Source organism: Leopardus geoffroyi, chromosome E2 (assembly GCF_018350155.1).
Source record: "Leopardus geoffroyi isolate Oge1 chromosome E2, O.geoffroyi_Oge1_pat1.0, whole genome shotgun sequence".
Lineage (NCBI taxonomy): Eukaryota > Metazoa > Chordata > Mammalia > Carnivora > Felidae > Leopardus > Leopardus geoffroyi.
In genome coordinates this window covers 6,957,161-6,978,056 of record NC_059335.1, presented here as the reverse complement: position 1 = coordinate 6,978,056, position 20,896 = coordinate 6,957,161, and the positions used below count along the sequence as shown (strand labels likewise).

General features: G+C 47.9%; 1 protein-coding gene across 2 annotated transcripts in view; it reads left to right on the top strand.

Annotated features, from left to right (window-relative positions):
• The window catches only part of ZNF175 (zinc finger protein 175), a 35,808-nt gene extending 17,114 nt beyond the window's left edge, over nucleotides 1-18,694 (top strand). For both annotated transcript variants that reach the window (XM_045440420.1, XM_045440421.1), the window contains 3 exons: nucleotides 9,377-9,503; nucleotides 9,776-9,871; nucleotides 16,044-18,694. In XM_045440420.1, the coding sequence (XP_045296376.1) occupies nucleotides 9,377-9,503; nucleotides 9,776-9,871; nucleotides 16,044-17,893 (2,073 nt within the window). In that variant the 3' untranslated portion in view covers nucleotides 17,894-18,694. The remainder of the gene's footprint in view (nucleotides 1-9,376; nucleotides 9,504-9,775; nucleotides 9,872-16,043) is intronic.
• Nucleotides 18,695-20,896: the final 2,202 nt, after the last annotated feature.

Here is a 20,896-nt window from a genome sequence, read left to right as displayed (position 1 = left end):
ACGACAGCCTTCGGCTGTGAACGGAAAGCCCACTCCAGAGGGGAAGGTTTAGGCTTAAATAGGCAAAACCCACAAGTTTGTCCCCTTGTCGAGGGTGGTCAGACCCCAGACTTCAACCTCAGGAGCAGATGACAAGCAGGACCCAGCCCTCCGTTTCCGGCAGTGGCTCCAGGGTGTGGCGGCTGAGGAGGAGCACGATACCATGTGTCTTCCCGTGAATTTTGCTGAATTTTGTGCGGGCCCATCGCCACAGGCTGTGCTGACTTTTATTCTTCAGGGTCATCTGGCCTGGTGAAAATTTCTGTTTTCTCTCCCTTGCCATGAGGGAACCCATCTTGTTCATTAGCTGTTCCTGTCTGATTATTGGGGTCTTTTGTTCTCAATGTTAAAAAAATTTTTTTTTCTTGGGGCGCCTGGGTGGCTCAGTCGGTTGAGTGTCTGACTTCGGCCCAGGTCATGATCTCACAGTTCGTGAGTTCAAGCCCCACGTCGGGCTCCGTACTGACAGCTCAGAGCCTGGAGCCTGCTTCAGATTCTGTGTCTCCCTCTCTGTCTGCCCCTTCCCCACTCATGCTCTGTCTCTGTCTCTCAAAAATGAATAAACGTTAAAAAAATTGCTTTTTTTCTTTAAGTGTATTTATTTTGAGAGAGAGAGGCAGAGAGAGAATCCTAAGCCCTGGCGCGGGGCTCAAACTCATGAATTGGGAGATCATGACCTGAGTAGAAATCAAGAGTCAGACGCTTAATCAACTGAGCCACCCAGGTGCCCCTTTTGCTATCAAATTGAACTCCATTCTGGCACTGTCTAACCATAGATAGGGTCAGATCCCACAGGGTAAGGGCTCAGCCTACAAGACAGCCCCTCTCCCCCAGCTTCAGATGCCAACCAAAACTCCAGTGGCCTTCGGAGGTTCCCAGGATCCCCGCCTTGGGTTTAGTTAATTTTCAGGAGTAGCCCCCAGAATTCAGGAAACCATTCCTACGATACCCGTTTGCTGCAAAGGATATTAACTAATAAGAATCAACAGCCAGATGAAGAGATCCATCAGGTGAGATTCCAAAGGAGCTTCTGTCCCCAGGCAGAGGCCCCGCAGGGTGCCCTGGGGACTGGATCTGGTTCCGCAGTCGGGAAGCTGTCCAGACCCCGCCCTTGTGGGTGTTTATGGAGGCTTCCTGACACAGGCAGGGTGCACGAAATCATCGGCCATTGGCCATTGTCCACTTCCAGCCCCTCTCCCCTCCCTGGAGGTTGGGGGTCAGTTCTAACCCTCTAGTCACTGCTCTGGTTCCCCTGGCAACCAGCCCCCCATTCCTAAAACTCATCTCATCAACATAATAAGAGGACACCTTTATCACTCTTCCTCACTTAAGAAATTTCAAGGGTTTGGGGCACATGGGTGGCTCAGTCACTTGAGTATCAAACTTTTGCTCAGGCCATGATCTCACAGCTCATGGGTTCGAGCCCCGCATCAGGCTTTGTGCTGACAGCTCAGACCCTGGAGCCTCCTTCGGATTCTGTGTCTCCCTGTCTCCTTGCCCCGCCCCTGCTTGCACTCTCTCTCTTTCTATCAAAAATAAAATCAACATTAAAAAAAGTTAAAAAGTTTTCAAGGTTTTTTTGTTTTTTTTTAATTTACATCCAAATTAGTTAGCATATAGTGCAACAATGATTTCAGGAGTAGATTCCTTACTGCCCCTTACCCATTTAGCCTCCCACAACCCCTCCAGTCACCCTCAGTTCTCCATATTTATGAGTCTCATCTGTTTTGTCCCCCTCCCTGTTTTTATATTTTTGCTTGCCTTCCCTTCATCTGTTCTGTCTTAAATTCCCCATATGAGTGAAGTCATATTTGTCTTTCTCTAATTTCGCTTAGCATGATACCCAGTTGGGATGGATACCCAGTTCCATCCATGTAGTTGCAAATGGCAAGATTTCATTCTTTTTGATTGCCGAGTAATACTCCATTGTATATATATACCACATCTTCTTTATCCATTCATCCGTCGATGGCCATTTGGGCTCTTTCCATACTTTGGCTATTGTTGATAGAGCTGCTATAAACATGGGGTGCATGTGTCCCTTCGAAACAGCACACCTGTATCCCATGGATAAATGCCTAGTAGTGCAATTGCTGGGTCGTAGGGTAGTTCTATTTTTAATTTTTTGAGGAACCTCCATACTGTTTTCCTGAGTGGCTGCACTAGTTTGCATTCTCACCAGCACTGCAAAAGAGATCCTCTTTCTCCCCGTCCTCGCCAACATCTGTTGTTGCCTGAGTTGTTAATGTTAGCCATTCTGACAGGTGTGAGGTGGTATCTTTTTTTTTTTTTTACAATTTTTTAAAAATATATGAAATTTATTGTCAAATTGGTTTTCATACAACACCCAGTGCTCATCCCAAAAGATGCCCTCCTCAATACCCATCACCCACCCTCCCCTCCCTCCCACCCCCATCAGCCCTCAGTTTGTCCTCATTTTTTAAGAGTCTCTTATGCTTTGTCTCTCTCCCACTCTAACCTCTCTTTTTTTTTTTTCCCCTCCCCCATGGGTTCCTGTTAAGTTTCTCAGGATCCACATAAGAGTGAAAACATATGGTATCTGTCTTTCTCTGTATGGCTTATTTCACTTAGCATCACACTCTCCAGTTCCACCCACGTTGCTACAAAGGGCCATATTTCATTCTTTCTCATTGCCACATAGTACTCCATTGTGTATATAAACCACAATTTCTTTATCCATTCATCAGTTGATGGACATTTAGGCTCTTTCCATAATTTGGCTATTGTTGAGAGTGCTGCTATAAACATTGGGGTACAAGTGCCCCTATGCATCAGCACTCCTGTATCCCTTGGGTAAATTCCTAGCAGTGCTACAGCTGGGTCATAGCGTAGGTCTATTTCTAAGTTTTTGAGGAACCTCCACACTGTTTTCCAGAGCGGCTGCACCAGTTTGCATTCCCACCAACAGTGCAAGAGGGTTCCCATTTCTCCACATCCTCTCCAGCATCTATAGTCTCCTGATTTGTTCATTTTGGCCACTCTGACTGGCGTGAGGTGATACCTGAGTGTGGTTTTGATTTGTATTTCCCTGATGAGGAGCGACGTTGAGCATTTTTTCATGTGCCTGTTGGCCATCCAGATGTCTTCTTTGGAGAGGTGTCTATTCATGTTTTCTGCCCATTTCTTCACTGGATTATTTGTTTGGTGAGCTTGGTGAGTTTGGTGAGCTCTTTACAGATTTTGGATACGAGCCCTTTGTCTGATATGTCATTTGCAAATATCTTTTCCCATTCCGTTGGTTGCCTTTTAGTTTTGTTAATTGTTTCCTTTGCTGTGCAGAAGCTTTTTATCTTCATGAGGTCCCAATAGTTCATTTTTGCTTTTAATTCCCTGGCCTTTCGGGATGTGTCAAGTAAGAAATTGCTACAGCTGAGGTCAGAGAGGTCTCTTCCTGTTTTCTCCTCTAGGGTTTTGATGGTTTCCTGTCTCACGTTCAGGTCCTTTATCCATTTTGAGTTTATTTTTGTCAATGGTGTGAGAAAGTGGTCTAGTTTCAACCTTCTGCACATTGCTGTCCAGTTCTCCCAGCACCGTTTGTTAAAGAGACTTTTTTCCATTGGATATTCTTGGCTGCTTTGTCAAAGATTAGTTAGCCATACGTTTGTGGGTCTAGTTCTGGGGTTTCTATTCTATTCCATTGGTCTATGTGTCTGTTTTTGTGCCAATACCATGCTGTCTTGATGATTACAGCTTTGTAGTAGAGGCTGAAGTCTGGGATTGTGATGCCTCCTGCTTTGGTCTTCTTCTTCAAAATTCCTTTGGCTATTTGGGGCCTTTTGTGGTTCCATATGAATTTTAGGATTGCTTGTTCTAGCTTCGAGAAGAATACTGGTGCAATTTTGATTGGGATTGCATTGAATGTCTAGATAGCTTTGGGTAGTACTGACATTTTGACAATATTTATTTTTCCAACCCATGAGCACGGAATGTTTTTCCATTTCTTTAAATCTTCTTCAGTTTCCTTCATATAGTTTCCTTTCTATAGTTTTCAGCATACAGATCCTTTACATCTTTGGTTAGATTTATTCCTAGGTATTTTATGCTTCTTGGTGCAATTGTGAATGGGATCAGTTTCTTTATTTGTCTTTCTGTTGCTTCATTATTAGTGTATAAGAATGCAGCTGATTTCTGTACATTGATTTTGTATCCTGCAACTTTGCTGAATTCATGTATCAGTTTTAGCAGACCTATGGTGGAGTCTGTTGGATTTTCCATGTATACTATCATGTCATCTGCAAAAAGTGAAAGCTTAACTTCATCTTTACCAATTTTGATGCCTTTGATTTCCTTTTGTTGTCTGATTGCTGATGCTAGAACTTCCAACACTATGTTAAACAACAGCGGTGAGAGTGGGCATCCCTGTCTTGTTCCTGATCTCAGGGAAAAAGCTCTCAGTTTTTCCCCGTTGAGGATGATGTTAGCTATGGGCTTTTCATAAATGGCTTTTATGATGTTTAAGTATGTTCCTTCTATCCCGACTTTCTCGAGGGTTTTTATTAAGAAAGGATGCTGCATTTTGTCAAATGCTTTTTCTGCATTGATCGACAGGATCATATGGTTCTTTTCTTTTATTAATGTGATGTATCATGTTGATTGATTTGTGAATGTTGAACCAGCCCTGCAGCCCAGGAATGAATTCCGCTTGACCATGGTGAATAATTCTTTTTATATGCTGTTGAATTCGATTTGCTAGTATGGTATTGAGAGTTTTTGCATCCACATTCATCAGGGATGGTGGCCTGTAGTTCTCTTTTTTTACTGGGTCTGTCTGGTTTAGGAATCAAAGTAATACTGGCTTCATAGAATGAGTCTGGAAGTTTTCCTTCCCTTTCTATTTTTTGGAATAGCTTGAGAAGGATAGGTATTATCTCTGCTTTAAACGTCTGGTAGAACTCCCCTGGGAAGCCATCTGGTCCTGGACTCTTATTTGTTGGGAGATTTTTGATAACTGATTCAATTTCTTTGCTGGTTATGGGTCTGTTCAAGCTTTCTATTTCCTCCTGATTTCTATTCCACCCACACAGGAATGCTTAGGGTGCTTAGGAATTTGTCCATTTCTTCCAGGTTGTCCAGTTTGTTGGCATATAGTTTTCCATAGTATTCCCTGATAATTGCTTGTATCTCTGAGGGATTGGTTGTAATAATTCCATTTTCATTCATGATTTTATCTATTTGGGCCATCTCCCTTTTCTTTTTGAGAAGCCTGGCTAGAGGTTTATCAATTTTGTTTATTTTTTCAAAAAACCAACTCTTGGTTTCATTGATCTGCTCTACAGTTTTTTTTAGATTCTTTATTGTTTATTTCTGCCCTGATCTTTATTATTTCTCTTCTTCTGCTGGGTTTATGGTGTCTTTGCTGTTCTGCTTCTATTTCTTTTAGGTATTCTGTTAGATTTTGTATTTGGGATTTTTCTTGTTGCTTGAGATAGGCCTGGATTGCAATGTATTTTCCTCTCAGGACTGCCTTCGCTGCATCCCAAAGCGTTTGGATTGTTGTATTTTCATTTTCGTTTGTTTCCATATATTTTTTAATTTCTTTTCTAATTGCCTGGTTGACCCATTCATTCTTTAGTAGGGTGTTCTTTAACCTCCATGCTTTTGGAGGTTTTCCAGACCTTTTCCTGTGGTTGATTTCAAGCTTCATAGCATTGGGGTCTGAAAGTATGCATGGTATTATCTCAGTTCTTGTATACTTATGAAGGGCTGTTTTGTGATCCAGTATGTGATCTATCTTGGAGAATGTTCCGTGTGCACTTGAGAAGAAAGTATATTCTGTTGCTTTGGGATGCAGAGTTCTAAATATATTGTTCAAGTCCATCTGATCCAATGTATCATTCAGGGCCCTTGTTTCTTTATTGACCGTGTGTCTAGATGATCCATTTCTGTAAGTGGGGTGTTAAAGTCCCCTGCAATTACCACATTCTTATCAATAAGGTTGCTTATGTTTGTGAGTAATTGTTACATATTTGGGGGCTCCCGTATTCGGTGCATAGACATTTATAATTGTTAGCTCTTCCTGATGGATAGACCCTATAATTATTATATAATGCCCTTCTTCATCTCTTGTTACAGCCTTTATTATTATTATTTTTTTTTTCTTGGGACAGAGAGAGACAGAGCATGAACAGGGGAGGGGCAGAGAGAGAGGGAGACACAGAATCGGAAACAGGCTCCAGGCTCTGAGCCATCAGCCCAGAGCCCGACGCGGGGCTCGAACTCACGGACCGCGAGATCGTGACCTGGCCGAAGTCGGACGCTTAACCGACTGCGCCACCCAGGCGCCCCTACCGCCTTTAATTTAAAGTCTAGTTTGTCTGATATCAGTATGGCTACTCCAACTTTCTTTTGACTTCCAGTTGCATGATAGATAGTTCTCCATCCCCTCACTTTCAATCTGAAGGTGTCCTCAGGTCTAAAATGAGTCTCTTGTAGACAGCAAATAGATGGGTCTTGTTTTTTTTATCCATTCTGATACCCTGTGTCTTTTGGTTGGAGCATTTAGTCCATTTACAATTCAGTGTTATTATTGAAAGATAGGGGTTTAGAGTCATTGTGATGTCTGTAGGTTTCATGCTTGTAGCGGTGTCTCTGGTACTTTGTCTCACAGGATCCCCCTTGTAAGGCTGGTTTAGTGATGATGAATTCCTTCAGTTTTTGTTTGTTTGGGAAGACCTTTCTCTCTCCTATTCTAAATGACAGGTTTGCTGGATAAAGGATTCTTGGGTGCCTGTTTTTTTTCTGTTCATCACATTGAAGATTTCCTGCCATTCCTTTCTGGCCTGCCACGTTTCAGTAGAGAGATCTGTGACGAGTCTTATCGGTCTCCTTTATATGTTAGAGCACGTTTCTCCCTAGCTGCTTTCAGAATTTTCTTTATCCTTGTATTTTGCCAATTTCACTATGATATGTCATGCAGAAGATCAATTCAAGTTACGTCTGAAGGGAATTCTCTGTGCCTCTTGGATTTCAATGCCTTTTTCCTTCCCCAGATCAGGGAGGTTCTCAGCTATTATTTCTTCAAGTACACCTTCAGCACTTTCCGTCTCTCTTCCTCCTCTGGAATACGAATTATGCATAGATTATTTCTCTTTAGTGCATCACTTAGTTCTCTAATTTTCCCCTCATACTCCTGGATTTTCTTATCTCTCTCTTTCTCAGCTTCCTCTTTTTCCATAATTTTATCTTCTAGTTCACCTATTCTCTCCTCTGCCTCTTCAATCCGAGCTGTGGTTGTCTCCATTTTATTTTGCAGCTATTTATAGCATTTTTAAAAGCTCCTCCTGGCTGTTCCTTATTCCCTTGATCTCTGTAGCAATAGATTCTCTGCTGTCCTCTATACTGTTTTCAAGCCCAGCGATTAATTTTATGACTATTATTCTAAATTCACTTTCTGTTATATTGTTTAAATCCTTTTTGATCAGTTCGTTAGCTGTCGTTATTTCCTGGAGATTCTTTTGAGGGGAATTCATCCGTTTCATCATTTTGGATAGTCCCTGGAGTGGTGCGGGACTGTGGGGCACTTCCCCTGTGCTGTCTTGAGTAACTTGCATTGGTGGGCGGGGCCGCAGTCCGACCTGATGTCTGCCCCCAGCCCACCCCTGGGGCCACAGTCAGACTGGTGTGTGCTTTCTCTTCCCCTCTCCTAGGGGCGGGATTCACTGTGGGGTGGCGTGGCCCGTCTGGGCCACTTGCACACTGCCAGGCTTGTGGTGCTGGGGATCTGGCATATTAGCTGGGGTGGATGGGCAAGGTGCATGGGGGCGGGAGGGGCAGGCTCAGCTCGCTTTTCCTTTGGTGATCCGCTTCAGGAAGGGCCCTGCAGCACTGCGAGGGAATCAGACCCGCCACCGGAGGGATGGATCCGCAGAAGCACAGCGTTGGATGTTTGCGCGGTGCAAGCAAGTTCCCTGGCAGGAACTGGTTCCCTTTGGGATTTTGGCTGGGGGATGGGCGAGGGAGATGGCACTGGCGAGCTCCTTTGTTCCCCGCCAAACTGAGCTCTGTCTTCCGGGGCTCAACAACTCTCCCTCCCGTTGTCCTTCTCCAAGCAGAGCTGTTAGCTTATAACCTTCCAGATGTTAAGTCCCGCTTGCTGTCCGAACACACTCCATCCGGCCCCTCCGTTTTTGCCAGCCAGACTCAGGGTCTCTGCTTGGCCGGCAGGCTGCACCTCTGCCTCGGCTCCCTCCCCCCAGTCCGTGTAGTGCACACCGCCTCTCCGCCCTTCCTACCCTCTTCTGTGGGCCTCTTGTCTACACTTGGCTCCGGAGAATCCGTTCTGCTAGTCTTCTGGTGGTTTTCTGGGTTATTTAGGCAGGTGTGGGTGGAATCTAAGTGTTCAGCAGGATGCGGTGAGCCCAGCGTCCTCCTACACCACCATCTTCTTCCTCAAGCCTTTATCGTGAGGTGGTATCTCATTGTGGTTTTGATCTGTATTTCCCTGATGATGAGTGATGTGAGCATTTTTTCATGTGTTGGTTGGCCATCTGGATGTCGTCTTTGGAGAAGTGTCTATTCATGTCTTTTGTCCATTTCTTCACTGGATTATGTTTTGGGTGTTGAGTTTGATAAGTTCTTTATAGATTTCGGATACTAACCCTTTATCTGATATGTTGTTTGCAAATCTCTTCTCCCATTCTGTCGGTTGCCTTTTAGTTTTGTTGATTGTTTCCTTTGCTGTGCAGAAGCTTTTTGTTTTGACGAGGTCCCAGTTGTTCATTTTTGCTTTCGTTTCCCTTGCCTCCGGAGACGTGTTGAGTAAGAGGTTGCTGTGGCCAAGATCAAAGAGGTTTTTGCCTGCTTTCTCCTCGAGGATTTTGATGGCTTCCTGTCTTACATTGAAGTCTTTCCTCCATCTTGAGGTTATTTTTGTGTCTGGTGTAAGAAAGTGGTCCAGGTTCGTTCTTCTGCATGTCACTGTCCAGTTTTCCCAGCACCACTTGCTGAGGAGACTGTCTTTATTGCATTGGATATTCTTTCCGGCTTTGTCAAAGATGAGTTGGCCATATGTTTGTGGGTCCATTTCTGGGTTCTCTATTCTGTTGCATTGATCTGAGTGTCTGTTTTTGTGCCAAACATTTTTTCAAGTGTTTTAAGAGCTCTGTGCCAGACAGCTGGAACTAACCCCAATATCACAAGTATGTAGTAAGATTGCAGGGTATTTCTAAAAAGTTTTAATCCCCCCAAGTACAACATGAAGTGGGTGGTTAGTGGAGAGCCATGTACATCATGGGGAAAAATCATTAAGAACAGGTCTGCAGGTGACCTCTTTCCAATGAGGAGTAATTTCGCATTGACCTGGGGTTTGATGTTACAGGTATCAGTGTCATTTGAGGATGTGACCATGGACTTCAGCAGGGAGGAGTGGGAGCAGCTGGGCCCCGCCCAGAGGTGCCTGTACTGGGATGTGATGCTGGAGATCTGCAGCCACCTCCTCTCCCTGGGTGAGCACCCCTGCCCACCCCCCCACCGGAATCTCGGACAGACCTCGTCGAGATTTCCCTCCTTGTTGTGGGACGCAGCAGGGCAAATGAAGTATGTAATCTGTTTGCCTTTGATTTGTCCCCGTCTTGTCGTTCCTTTAGGGCCCTTTCGAATAGTACTTAGTTCCTAAGTAAAAGATGTTGACTTTTCTGAGGAGCCGACGCAAAGCTTCACTGAATGGCCTGTAAAGCCCAAGACCACATCCAAATCCGATATTCTTTCTCACGAACAGGGTACCCCATTCCCAGGCCAGAGATGACTTTCAGGATGGAAAAGGAAGAGGAGCCATGGATAAGGGAGGCTCAGCTCCCACATCAGTGGCGTCCAGGTGAGTGACTGTTTCTTACCTGGCAGACGCGTGGACATCTCTGGGGCGGGGCATTATTCAACCTGCCACCCTACCCATCCCCCGGTGGGTGGACCGCACGCCCCGTGCTCTCCCGGTGTCTACAACTAACGCTGTGATGGCCGTGGGGGCAGGCGTAAGAATTTCTCAGAGGTGACTACACAGGAGCGGGCTTCCCTGATCCCTGGACACAGGCGTACTTAGTGTGACTAAGTAAAGCATAGACTCTTCTGATGGGCTACAGAATCCGTGCTCTGGCGTCAGAAGGCTCAAGGACCCACCCTTGTATGCCTCACTTGCCAGCGTGGCCTTGATCAGGTTTCTCCTGGCCCATGGGATAGGCCATTGGGCTGTTTCTTGTTTTAACGTCATTTAATACCGAGTTACAGTATCTCCTCTCATCCATCGTGACCGGGCTTTCCGTCTGTACGTTGCTTCTACATCTTGTTCGGTCCTTTTGTGCCCATGAAGTTTTTGTTAGGCCCTTTTTCTGTTTTATTTGCCCCCTGAATTCACTGGTTTGTCTTTTCTATGGTGGATATTCTTCCTTCTTTTCCCCTAGTTGTGGCTCCTCCCCCTCAGAGCCCCAGGCCTACCCTCTGGTCATCCCTTCGTATGGTAATTCCCTTGAAGGGCCCTTCTCTTCACAACACCAAGCCTCAGGGTTTTTTTTCTGGTGATCTCTAGATCAACCCCTCCAGTTCCTGTGCCTAAACCCTTCTCTTATTCAGCGGTGTGGTGGACAATTCCTGCGGGATGGCTCACTTCTCTTATTTGCTGGAGATCAGAAATTGGAGTCCTTACCAAATCAAACATTTTTCTCAGCCTTTTACATTTTGTCAGATTCTTTTTTTTTTTTTTTTTTTTTTTTTAAGTTTATTAGAGCAGGGCACGTGGGTGGCTCAGTCAGTTAAGCGTCTGACTTCGGCTCAGGTCACGATCTCATGCTCATGAGTTCGAGCCCCACATCGGGCTCTGTGCTGACAGCTCAGAGCCTGGAGCCTGCTTCGGATTCTGTGTCTCCTCTCTCTCTGCCCTTCCCCTGCTCATGCTCTGTCTCTCTCTCTCTCTCTCTCAAAAATAAATAAAAAACATTAAAGTTTATTAGAGCCAGTGAGTGGGGAAGAGCAGAGAAAGAATCCCACGCAGGCTCCGCACCGTCAGCTCAGAGCCTGGAACCTGCTTCAGATTCTGTGTCTCCCTCTCTCTGCTCCTCCCCCGCTCACACTCTGTCTCTCTCTCTCAAAAATAAATAAAAGCATTAAAAAAAATAATAAAGTCAGACACTCGACGGAGCCAGCCACCCAGGCGCTTCACGTATTTCTACATTCAAATGTATCTAGAGAGTTTCATTGCTTGTGCTGTACCTAGTGTTCCTATTTTCTTGTCTACTACAGAGATGGTTATACATCAGTATAGACCGTATATACTGTCTGTAGGACGATCCTGTCTGCGTGGTCTGATTGATCTCTACTTTCCGTACTTAATCTTCGTTATGTCAGTATCGAGCATGAGGAAACCATTCAGGATATAAAAATTATTGAATTTCTGAAGATAGGCCAAAAATAATACTTTTTTCTATTTGGAAGGAAACAAAATACCTGCTGAGGCAAATTCAAAGACACCAAGATTGGGGCACCTGTGTGGCTCAGTGGGTGAAACGTCTGACTTCGACTCCCTCTCCTTTGCCCCTTCCCTGTTTGTTCTCTCTCTCTCTCCTGTGCCTCAAAAACAAAGACACCGAGATCATCATTAGACAGAGTGGTAACAACATGAGATGTTAAAACCATCAGCCTTTTGGCATTAATGTTGTCTGTTTAATGGAGGCCAACTCAAAAAATACATATCAGGATGAAGGGTGTAGGGAGTGACTGCTTGTGAAGGTCCAAGGCGATGGCATCAGCCCAGAGGAGTGGCATTGGGGGTAACGTGAAGGACATGGTACTTGTAACTGTTCTGCATGGCAGCTGTGAGCTCTAAAGCTAAATTGGGGTAGAGGAGGTGAGAGTATGCTTGGATTTGGGAATAAATTAGACTTTTTTTGGAAACAGCTTTGTGGGTGTTTTTTTGTTTTGTTTTTTTTAATATTTGAGGGAGAAAGAGAGAATCCAACTGGTGGAGGGTTAGAGAGAGAGGGAGACACAGGATCTGAAGCAGGCTTCAGGTTCTGAGCTGTCAGCACAGAGCCCAACGTGGGGCTCAAACCCACAAACCATGAGATCATGACTTGAGCCAAAGTCAGACGCTTAACCGACCGAGCCACCCAAGTGTTCCTGTTTGTTTTTTAAATGTTTGTTTATTTTTGAGAGAGAGTGACCAGGAGAGGGGCAGAGTGGGGGGACAGAGGACCCAAAGTGGGCTCTGTGCAGAGAGCCTGATGCAGAGCTCTAACTCACAAACTTTGATTCTGTCACTTGAGCCGAAGTTGGGTGCTTAACCGACTGAGCCACCCAGGCGCCCCGGAACAGCATTATTAACATTAAGCTGTCTTGGAGAATTATGGACAAGCTTTTCTGCATAGTGCTGATATTTTACATTGAGCATCTTCAGTAGTGATGTACATTTCATTGGGTTCTCCAAGAGTTTTATGATCTGAATGAACCGTTCAAAGTGGTCAAATCACTGTCTGGGAACTCAAAGTAGAATGTCTTCAGAAAACGTGAAAGCCAGTGTTTAGGTAAAATTGCTATATAAGAACGCAGAATGGAAGAAAAAACCAAATAGCCTGATAAAAAAAGTCAGGGACTCGAGTAGACGTTTCTCCAGAGGTGACATATGAGTGGCCAACAAGTACATGAAAAGATGCTCAGTATTAGGGTGAGGCAAAGCAAAACCACAGCGGTAACCAACTCACCCGCTAGACTGGCTACTGTTAAAAAATCAAAATAGTAAGTGTTGGCAAGGATGTGACCCTCACACTGTTGTTGAGAATGTAAAATGATGCAGCCACTATGGAAGACGGTACGGTGATTCCTCAGAAAACTAAGCCTGGGGGCGCCTGGGTGGCCCAGTGGGTTAAGTGTCCGACTTCGGCTCAGGTCATGATCTCATGGTTCATGGGTTCGAGCCCCATGTCAGGCTCTGTGCTGACAGCTCAGCACCTGGAGCCTGCTTCAGATCCTGTGTCCCCTTCTCTCTCTGCCCCTCCCCTACTCACAGTCTGTCTCAAAAATAAATACACATTAAAAAATTAAGCATAGAATGACCATATGATGCAGCCAGCAATTAATTCCACTTCTGTATATATATCCGGGAGAATTGAAAGGATCTTGAAGAGAGATTTGCACACCTATGTTCACAGTAGCTGAGAAGTGGGTGCAACCCAGTTGTCCATTGATGGGTGAACGGATTAAGAAAATGTGTGTACACACCATGTGATGTGATTCAGCCTTAAAAAGAAAGGTAAAGGGGCGCCTGGGTGGCGTAGTCGGTTAAGCGTCCGACTTCAGCCAGGTCACGATCTCGCGGTCCGTGAGTTCGAGCCCCGCGTCGGGCTCTGGGCTGATGGCTCAGAGCCTGGAGCCTGTTTCCGATTCTGTGTCTCCCTCTCTCTCTGCCCCTCCCCCATTCATGCTCTGTCTCTCTCTGTCCCAAAAATAAATAAATGTTGAAAAAAAAAAATTAAAAAAAAAAAAAAAAAAAGGTAAATCTGACCCATAATATGATATGGATGATTCTTGAGGATGTTATAAGTGACAAACAGACAAATACTATCTGATTCCAGTCACAATAGGAGGTTAGGAGGTGTCTAGAGAGAGTCCTGTTCACAGAGACAGAAGGCAGGATGGTGGTTTCCAGAGGGGGGAGGGGGAGCTGCCATTTCAGTGGCATCGCGTCTGTCGCAAAATAAAAGTTGTGGAGGGGCGCCTGGGTGGCTCAGTCAGTTAAGCATCCGACTTCAGCTCAGGTCTTGATCTCTCGGTCCACAGTTCATAGTTGGAGCCCCGCATCGTGCTCCGTGCTGACAGCTCAGAGCCTGGAGCCTGCTTTGGATTCTGTGACTCCTTCTCTCTCTGCCCCTCCACCTCTCATGCTCTGTCTCTGTCTCTCTCTAAAAAATAAATAAACATTTAAAAAAAAAAAAAAACATTTAAATAAAAGTTGTGGAGAGATGGGTTACACAACAGTGTGAACATGCCTGACAGTGTTGCACTTAGAAAGGCTGAAGGGGTAAATTTTACACTATGCATTTTTTTTAACCACAGTTTTTTTTTAACAGTTAACGCTAAAGACAAAAAGCATTCTCATTGTTTAAAAAAGTGAATGATGAGTGAGGTTTGGGGACAGGACAAAGGTCTGAGATACAGTTTCTCCAGGGGACTGACAGAAGAAATAAGATATGATGTTCTCTTCACAGTCAGTATTTAAATCTCAGGGCAGATGAAGGAATAATAAAATGCCGTCACTTTTTATATTTCTTTTTTCTTTTTTTAAAAATTTTCTGATGTCTATTTTTGAGAGAGAGACAGAGCACGAGTAGGGAAGGGGCAGAGAGAGAGGGAGACACAGAATCCGAAGCAGGCTCCAGCTTCTGAGCTGTCAGCACAGAGCCCGACGCGGGGCTTGAACTCACAAACCATGAGATCATGACCTGAGCCGAAGTTGGACACGTAAGTGACTGAGCCACCCAGGCGCTCCTTCCTTTTCTGTTCAGCATCTCTTGCATCTTGTGTTCTATACCAGTCAAATGGATGAGCAGTGACTCCTGTTCTTGGTGGATAAAAAACGGTACATTAGGTTAGCGTAAGGCTGAAAGTTCTACAGAGAGACCAAGGTTCAGTATAGTAATTTCTAGAATACTTTTCTCTCCTGTAAAAAGTTCAAAAGGCAGATGAGCAGGAAGCCTCAGTTCTTGTATTCTCCGGGTGTCTAAGGTTTTCCCTAGCTGTTGCACTGTGCTTTATGACACCGTCCATCTGCGTGACTGGTGGAGTCTTTTGGGTTTTCCACCTAGAGTGTCCCGTCATCCGTGAAGAGTGCAAGTTTGACTTCTTTGCCAAGTTGGATGCCTAATATTTCGTCTTGTTGTCTGACTGCTGAGGCTCGGACTTCCAACGCTATGTTAAACAGCAGCAGTGAGAGTGGACATCCCTGTCGCGTCCCTGATCTCGGGGGAAAGCTCTCAGTTTTTCTGTCGATGTGCGCGACTGAATGTGCACTGCATCCCAAGGCAGGTTCTGTGAGGCAGAAGGGGGGTGCGGGGTATTGAGAAGCTGTGGTCTTTCCCCCCGGGGCCGGAATTGATGCATCACGTCGTATGCGTATTCCATCAGCCAAAACCATCTGCCGGTCACATCTCATCACAAAGGACGTTGAGAACTGTTACGTAGCTTGGCAGGCACGTACCTGGTCACGGTTAACTTCTATGAAAGACGGTGACACAGATTTCGGGGGACAGCTTGCTTGTCCACTCTTCCAGTGTTCCTTTCCTGGGTTGTAAGTTCATTTCTAGGTTCAAGCAAACAGATTTCAGCTTCCTGGAGAGTTGCCTTTGGGCAGCGGTACCCTCTTGCTGCTTGGCCGTGTCAGGGCTGGTGCCGTCTCCGTTTTCCAGATGACACGCAGGGCGGGTGGACTCACCAAATCCACCTTGCTTCTGACAAGCGGGGGGAGATGGGGGATGAGTCACGACTTAGATCCGAAAGCTAACGAAGAGCTGGCCGCCGAGCCCCTCCGGCCCGCCCTGGCCGTTCCCGGCCGTTGCCCCGTGCTGCCCATGTCTGTGTTTCCTGGAGTCGTCCATAGGTGTGCGTATCTGTGGGTCTCTGGACCGTCTGCCTGCGGAAGTGGAGCCAGGCTGCCCTTGTTCGGATCTGACTCCTGCCAGAGCTCAGCGAGGTGACTGTGGTCAGTTCCTTATGCTGCACCACCTCCTCCGTGAGACAGGGGTAGTAAGTGCCGTTACGCATGGAGGGGTGTGAGGGTTGAAGGAGTTTCTGTGGCACGATGTCGCACGGTCTGGCACGCGGCCGTGCCGTCCGCAGACAGGCTGACATGCGGTAAAGTCTGTGGCTGTTTCCTCGTCATCACCAGCCTCGCCCCCGTCATTATCCTGCGACTTGCAATTTCTGTGTTCGGTCTCCATCCGCTCCTCTGACGTGTCCTCCTTCCTCTGTTAACTTGTGCCTACCTCTTCATCTTTTTCTCCTTCTAGAAGGGGAGTTTGGCCTCAAAACCTCCCGACAGAAAATTTTTGAAAAAGCTTCATTTCGCGACGGTAAGGAACTTGTGGCCCCGGGAGGCGGGTCACGGTGCTCCATCTTGGGAGATGTGAACCCCACAATGAGGGGTCCGCAGAAGCAAGGGAAACCTTCGCGGCACGGGGCTCTCCTCAGCAGGGAAACACCGGATACAGAGAGAGACCGCGGGTGTAAAGACCCGGGAAAAATCGCTCCTGTGAGGCCCCATCTTGTTTCTCCACAAAAAAGACCTCCTAAACGTGGCTCATTTGCGAAAAGTTTGAAGCCCAACCTAGAAGGAAGTCCTCAAAAGCAAAGCAACGGCACAGAACACCTCGATGGGACTGTCGGCTCTGGCCGGCTACTCCCCCATAGCCCTTCCGGTCCTGGCTACAAGAACGTTCGTCCAGGAGAGAACCTGTGTGAAGGGAATCCACATACGAAAGTCGGCAGCCGTAAACCGCCACACGCACAACATCGAGTTCATACCTGGGAGAAACCCGATAAATGTGCCGAATGCGGCAGCGGCTTCGGCCAGAAGCCACCCCTCGAGCAGCAGAGATTCCACGGGGTGGAAAACCTCCAGGAGAGCGGGAAGTGCATGACGAGCCTTGCCCCGCGGCCAGACCTCGGTGCGTATCTGCCCGCTCACGCAGGACACGTTCCATACATATGTAAGGAGTGCGGGAAAGTCTTCGCTCAGAGGTCGGAACTGATGACACACCAGAAAAGCCACGCTAGACAGAAGCCCCACAAATGCCAGGAATGTGGAAAAGCCTTTTTCCAGGCGTTATCTCTCTTCAGACACCAGAGAACCCACACTCGAGGGAAGCTCTACGAGTGCGGCGAGTGTGGGAAAGGCTTCTCCCAGAAGTCCACCCTCGCCATCCATCAGAAAATCCACGCCGGCGAGCGGCAGTATGCGTGCGGCGAGTGTGGGAAGGCCTTCACCCAGAAGTCCGCGCTCAGCCTGCACCGGAGGATCCACTCGGGGGAGAAGGCCTACGCGTGCCTCGCGTGCGGCCAGGCCTTCGTGCAGAAGGCCCACCTGACCGTGCATCAGAGAAGCCACACCGGAGAGAAGCCCTACAAGTGCAGCGACTGCGGGAGAGCCTTCATCTGCAAGTCGCAGCTCGACATACATCGCCGCATCCACACCGGGGAGAAGCCGTACGAGTGCCGTGACTGTGCAAAAGCCTTCACGCAGAAGTCACACCTCAACATGCACCGGAAGACCCACACGGGAGAGAGACAGCACGTGTGCCGTGACTGCGGCAAGGCCTTCACCCAGAAGTCCATCCTCAACATGCACCGGCGCACCCACACCGGAGAGAAGCCCTACAAGTGCAGCGACTGCGGCAGAGCCTTCGCCTCCAAGTCACAGTTCAGGGAGCACCAGCGGGTCCACACGGGCGAGAAACCCTACGTGTGTGCCGCGTGTGGGAAGGCTTTCAACGGCAGGTCCAACTTCCACAAACATCAGATGACTCACACGAGAGGCAAGACCTTTGCCTGCCACACATGCGGGACCGCCTTCGGCCAGAAAGCAGAGCTGATGGCGCATCGGAGAACTCACGTCGGACAGAGGCCTCACGAATGCGGGGACTGTGGCAAATCCTTCAGTAAGAAACCACAGCTCCAAGCGCACCGGCGAATTCACACGGGAGAGACGCCCTATGTGTGTCCTCAGTGTGGGAAGGCCTTCAACAACAGATCCAATTTTAATAAACACCAAACAACTCATACCAGAGACAGACCTTATGAGAGCAGTTATTGCACGAAAGGCATTACCCAGACATCCGTTCCCAGTATGCATCAGCAATAACCTAAAGTGAAACAAAGTCTAAATTTCTCAAAGGAAAAAAAAATCTCCCTAGAATCTGATTCAATTGTATGTTACAGAATCCACAATTCAGAAGAACCCCCGGAATGCACTGCATTGTTGCAAAGGTACACCTTGTTTTATATGAAGAAAATCACTTAGACAAGAACATTTAAGAATGAGGGGAAGTGTCCATATTCGTACTAACCTTGTTAAGGATTATAAAACTGTCTTGGGAAGAAACCCAGACTAACCTTGAGAAAAGTGTCTCTGTAGAAAGTAGTACAAGAGGGGCGCCCGGGTGGCTCAGTCGGTCAAGCATCCGACTTCGGCTCAGGTCATGATCTCATGGTCCGTGAGTTCGAGCCCCACGTCGGGCTCTGGGCTGACAGCTCAGAGCCTGGAGCCTGTTTCAGAATCTGTGTCTCCCTCTCACTCTGACCCTCCCTCGTTCATGCTCTGTCTCTGTCTCAAAAATAAATAAACGTTAAAAAAAAAAAAAAGTAGTACAAGATAAAATTTTGCCAGATTTTTTGATAAATGCATAAATGTGATTTTGTGATGTATACGGGTCTTCACGGGGCACCTCTTCTTTTACACGACTAGCCCAGCTCTCCCCTCCCCACTTCTTTCCACCCCCACCACTTCTGGCGAGCATCTCCGTAAATAACCAGCGTCAACCTTTCGGTGTAGACTTTTTCCCATTTTTATACAGCCTCCTGGTCACTTCCCCAGGGTCAGCAAACTGGCCATCGGCCAAAGTGGGTTACCCACCCGGGTTTTTTGAATAAAAATTTTACCGGACACAGCCACGTCCATCTGTTTGTGTATGGCGGGCGTGAGTAACCCGTGGCGGAGCCCACGTGGCCCGCAAAGCCGAGAATATTTACCCTCCGGCCCTTACAGGAGATTGCCAGCACCTGGTGTCCGCACACACTCATCCCTACGCTCATAATCCTACACCTGTGTCAGAGCTCTGTCCTTGGTTCTGTCAGTATCGGATCCTGTCACAGGCATGTGTGCCTCGTTCTTCTCAAGCTGCGACACGTCCGTTCGGTGGCTGCACCGTATGCCGTAGGGTGAACACGCTGTAACATAAACCAACCTCACAGGTTTTACTCTCTTCCCCACTTTTTTTTTTTGCTACAAGAAACAATAGCATAGTGTTGTCGGACACAGGCCCGGGAGCCAGGCACCTGTATCTGATCCTACGTCAGTTGGGCAAGTGTTTAATTCCTGGGTTTCAGAAGGACGATGCCAACCGTCCTTTTGTGAGAAGTAAACGGGAAGGTCCGTGTTAAGCACTTGGAACCAACAGATGTGTGGAAGTGAAAGGCGGGGGATTAAGGCTGGTGGGGAGAAGTGAGTAAAATCAGCTCTCCTTAGTAAGAAACCAGGTGGGAGCTCTGGTTCCGGGGATTCTGTTCCAGCCTCCAGCAAACCCTCGGCTTGGCACTGGGGCTCCTAGGGCTGTGAAGTTGATGTCCATGGGGAGGCTGGTGTGGACGGGCTGTAGCTCCTTGAAGAGCAGCCTGGAGCCCTAGGAGTTCATGTCATCTGCAGCTGACTGGGGCCAAAAAGCCAGGATGGGGGGAGGGGCAGCCACACGAGCCCAGGACTTAAGGACCGCCCAAGACAGAACATTCTACCTCCAACCCCAGTTTACCTCTGGTGGCTCTGCTCCTGGCAGAGGTCCCGGCCCTCCGGCAAACGGTGGTGGCCGGAGAACAGATGGGGTGGTAAGAGGAGCGTCTTTGCAGCCTTACAGGGGGGAGGGCAGGGAGGCCAGGTGGCCTGCGCCCCCCACACCGTGGAGGGACCTGCGGCTCCCTGTGGGCTCCTCAAGCAGCACCCCCCTCCCTGGCAGCCATGTCCTCATCCTCATGATTCCAGCCCCGGTGGGAGTTGGGGAAGCCGTTTATCCTCAGGTAGCGAATGGGGCACGGGGCAAACATGCCTCCAAGGAAGCCACAGTAGGGGAGCCTGGAGAGGCAGAGAGAGTTGGAAGCCAGGAGTTTCAGGCAACAGGGCCCTGGCCTTCTATCCCTAAGCTTTATTTCTGCGTTCCCCCTTCTCCACTCACCCCGGTGATAACCTCTCCCCTGACCCTTCGGGTGTCCCCTTCCCTGATCTTGCGGTCACCCTTCCTCTGCCTCTTCAGACGGGTCCTCGACCCCTGGGATATCCCCTCCTCTAAATCCTGACAGGCCCACCTGATGGCCACTTGATGACCCTTTCTCCCCAGATCCCTAAGAACACCCTTTCCTGCCCCCTGGCCAGCCCCTCCTTTCATACATTCCTCTTCTCTGGCTTTTGTCATGACCCCCTCTGTCTACCACTGGACCCCTGTGACACCTGCATCCAAAAGGAAGGTTCTTCCCTGTCTACCAGGATTTTCCCCGCCCCATTATCCCCGAGTCGGCCCCAGGGATCAGGGCCTGGACCTTACAGATGGGCAGGGCGGCGTCCAGGGAAGCGCAGGGTCTGGCCAACCGTCCCCCACGGGCGGCCCCCTCCCTCCATCCACTCATAGGTGGACTTGTCTATACCAACAGACACAAGGGCGGGGAAGATGTCACAGATGTAGAGGTCGCTGTCCTCCTCTGGGAGGAGGTTCACATGGTGGAAGTAGGCAGTCTTATTCCTCTGTGCGGCCTCCCAGAAGCCCACACTGTGCAGCCTGCCCAGCGCTGAAGGCGGTATTGCATACCTGGGATGGACGGAGATGCTCAATGCTTCCTCGCCAGCAGGCAGGAGCATGCCCCCACCTGCCAGGCCCCTCTTCTCCCCTTTCCAAGTACCATTCTCTTGCCTGGACTCTATTCCCACCAGAGCTGGCAAACCCAGACCCGTCCACAAGGGCACAATTCAAAGGTTCCCTCCCATGGAAAACTTTCCTTGGATTCCCACCCCCATCCTGGGCAGGGTCACTATCTTTAGCCTCCCAGCTCTGCCTCCTTGGCCATGTTCAGGGTTCTCACGGATGATCCCCTGCAAGACATCATC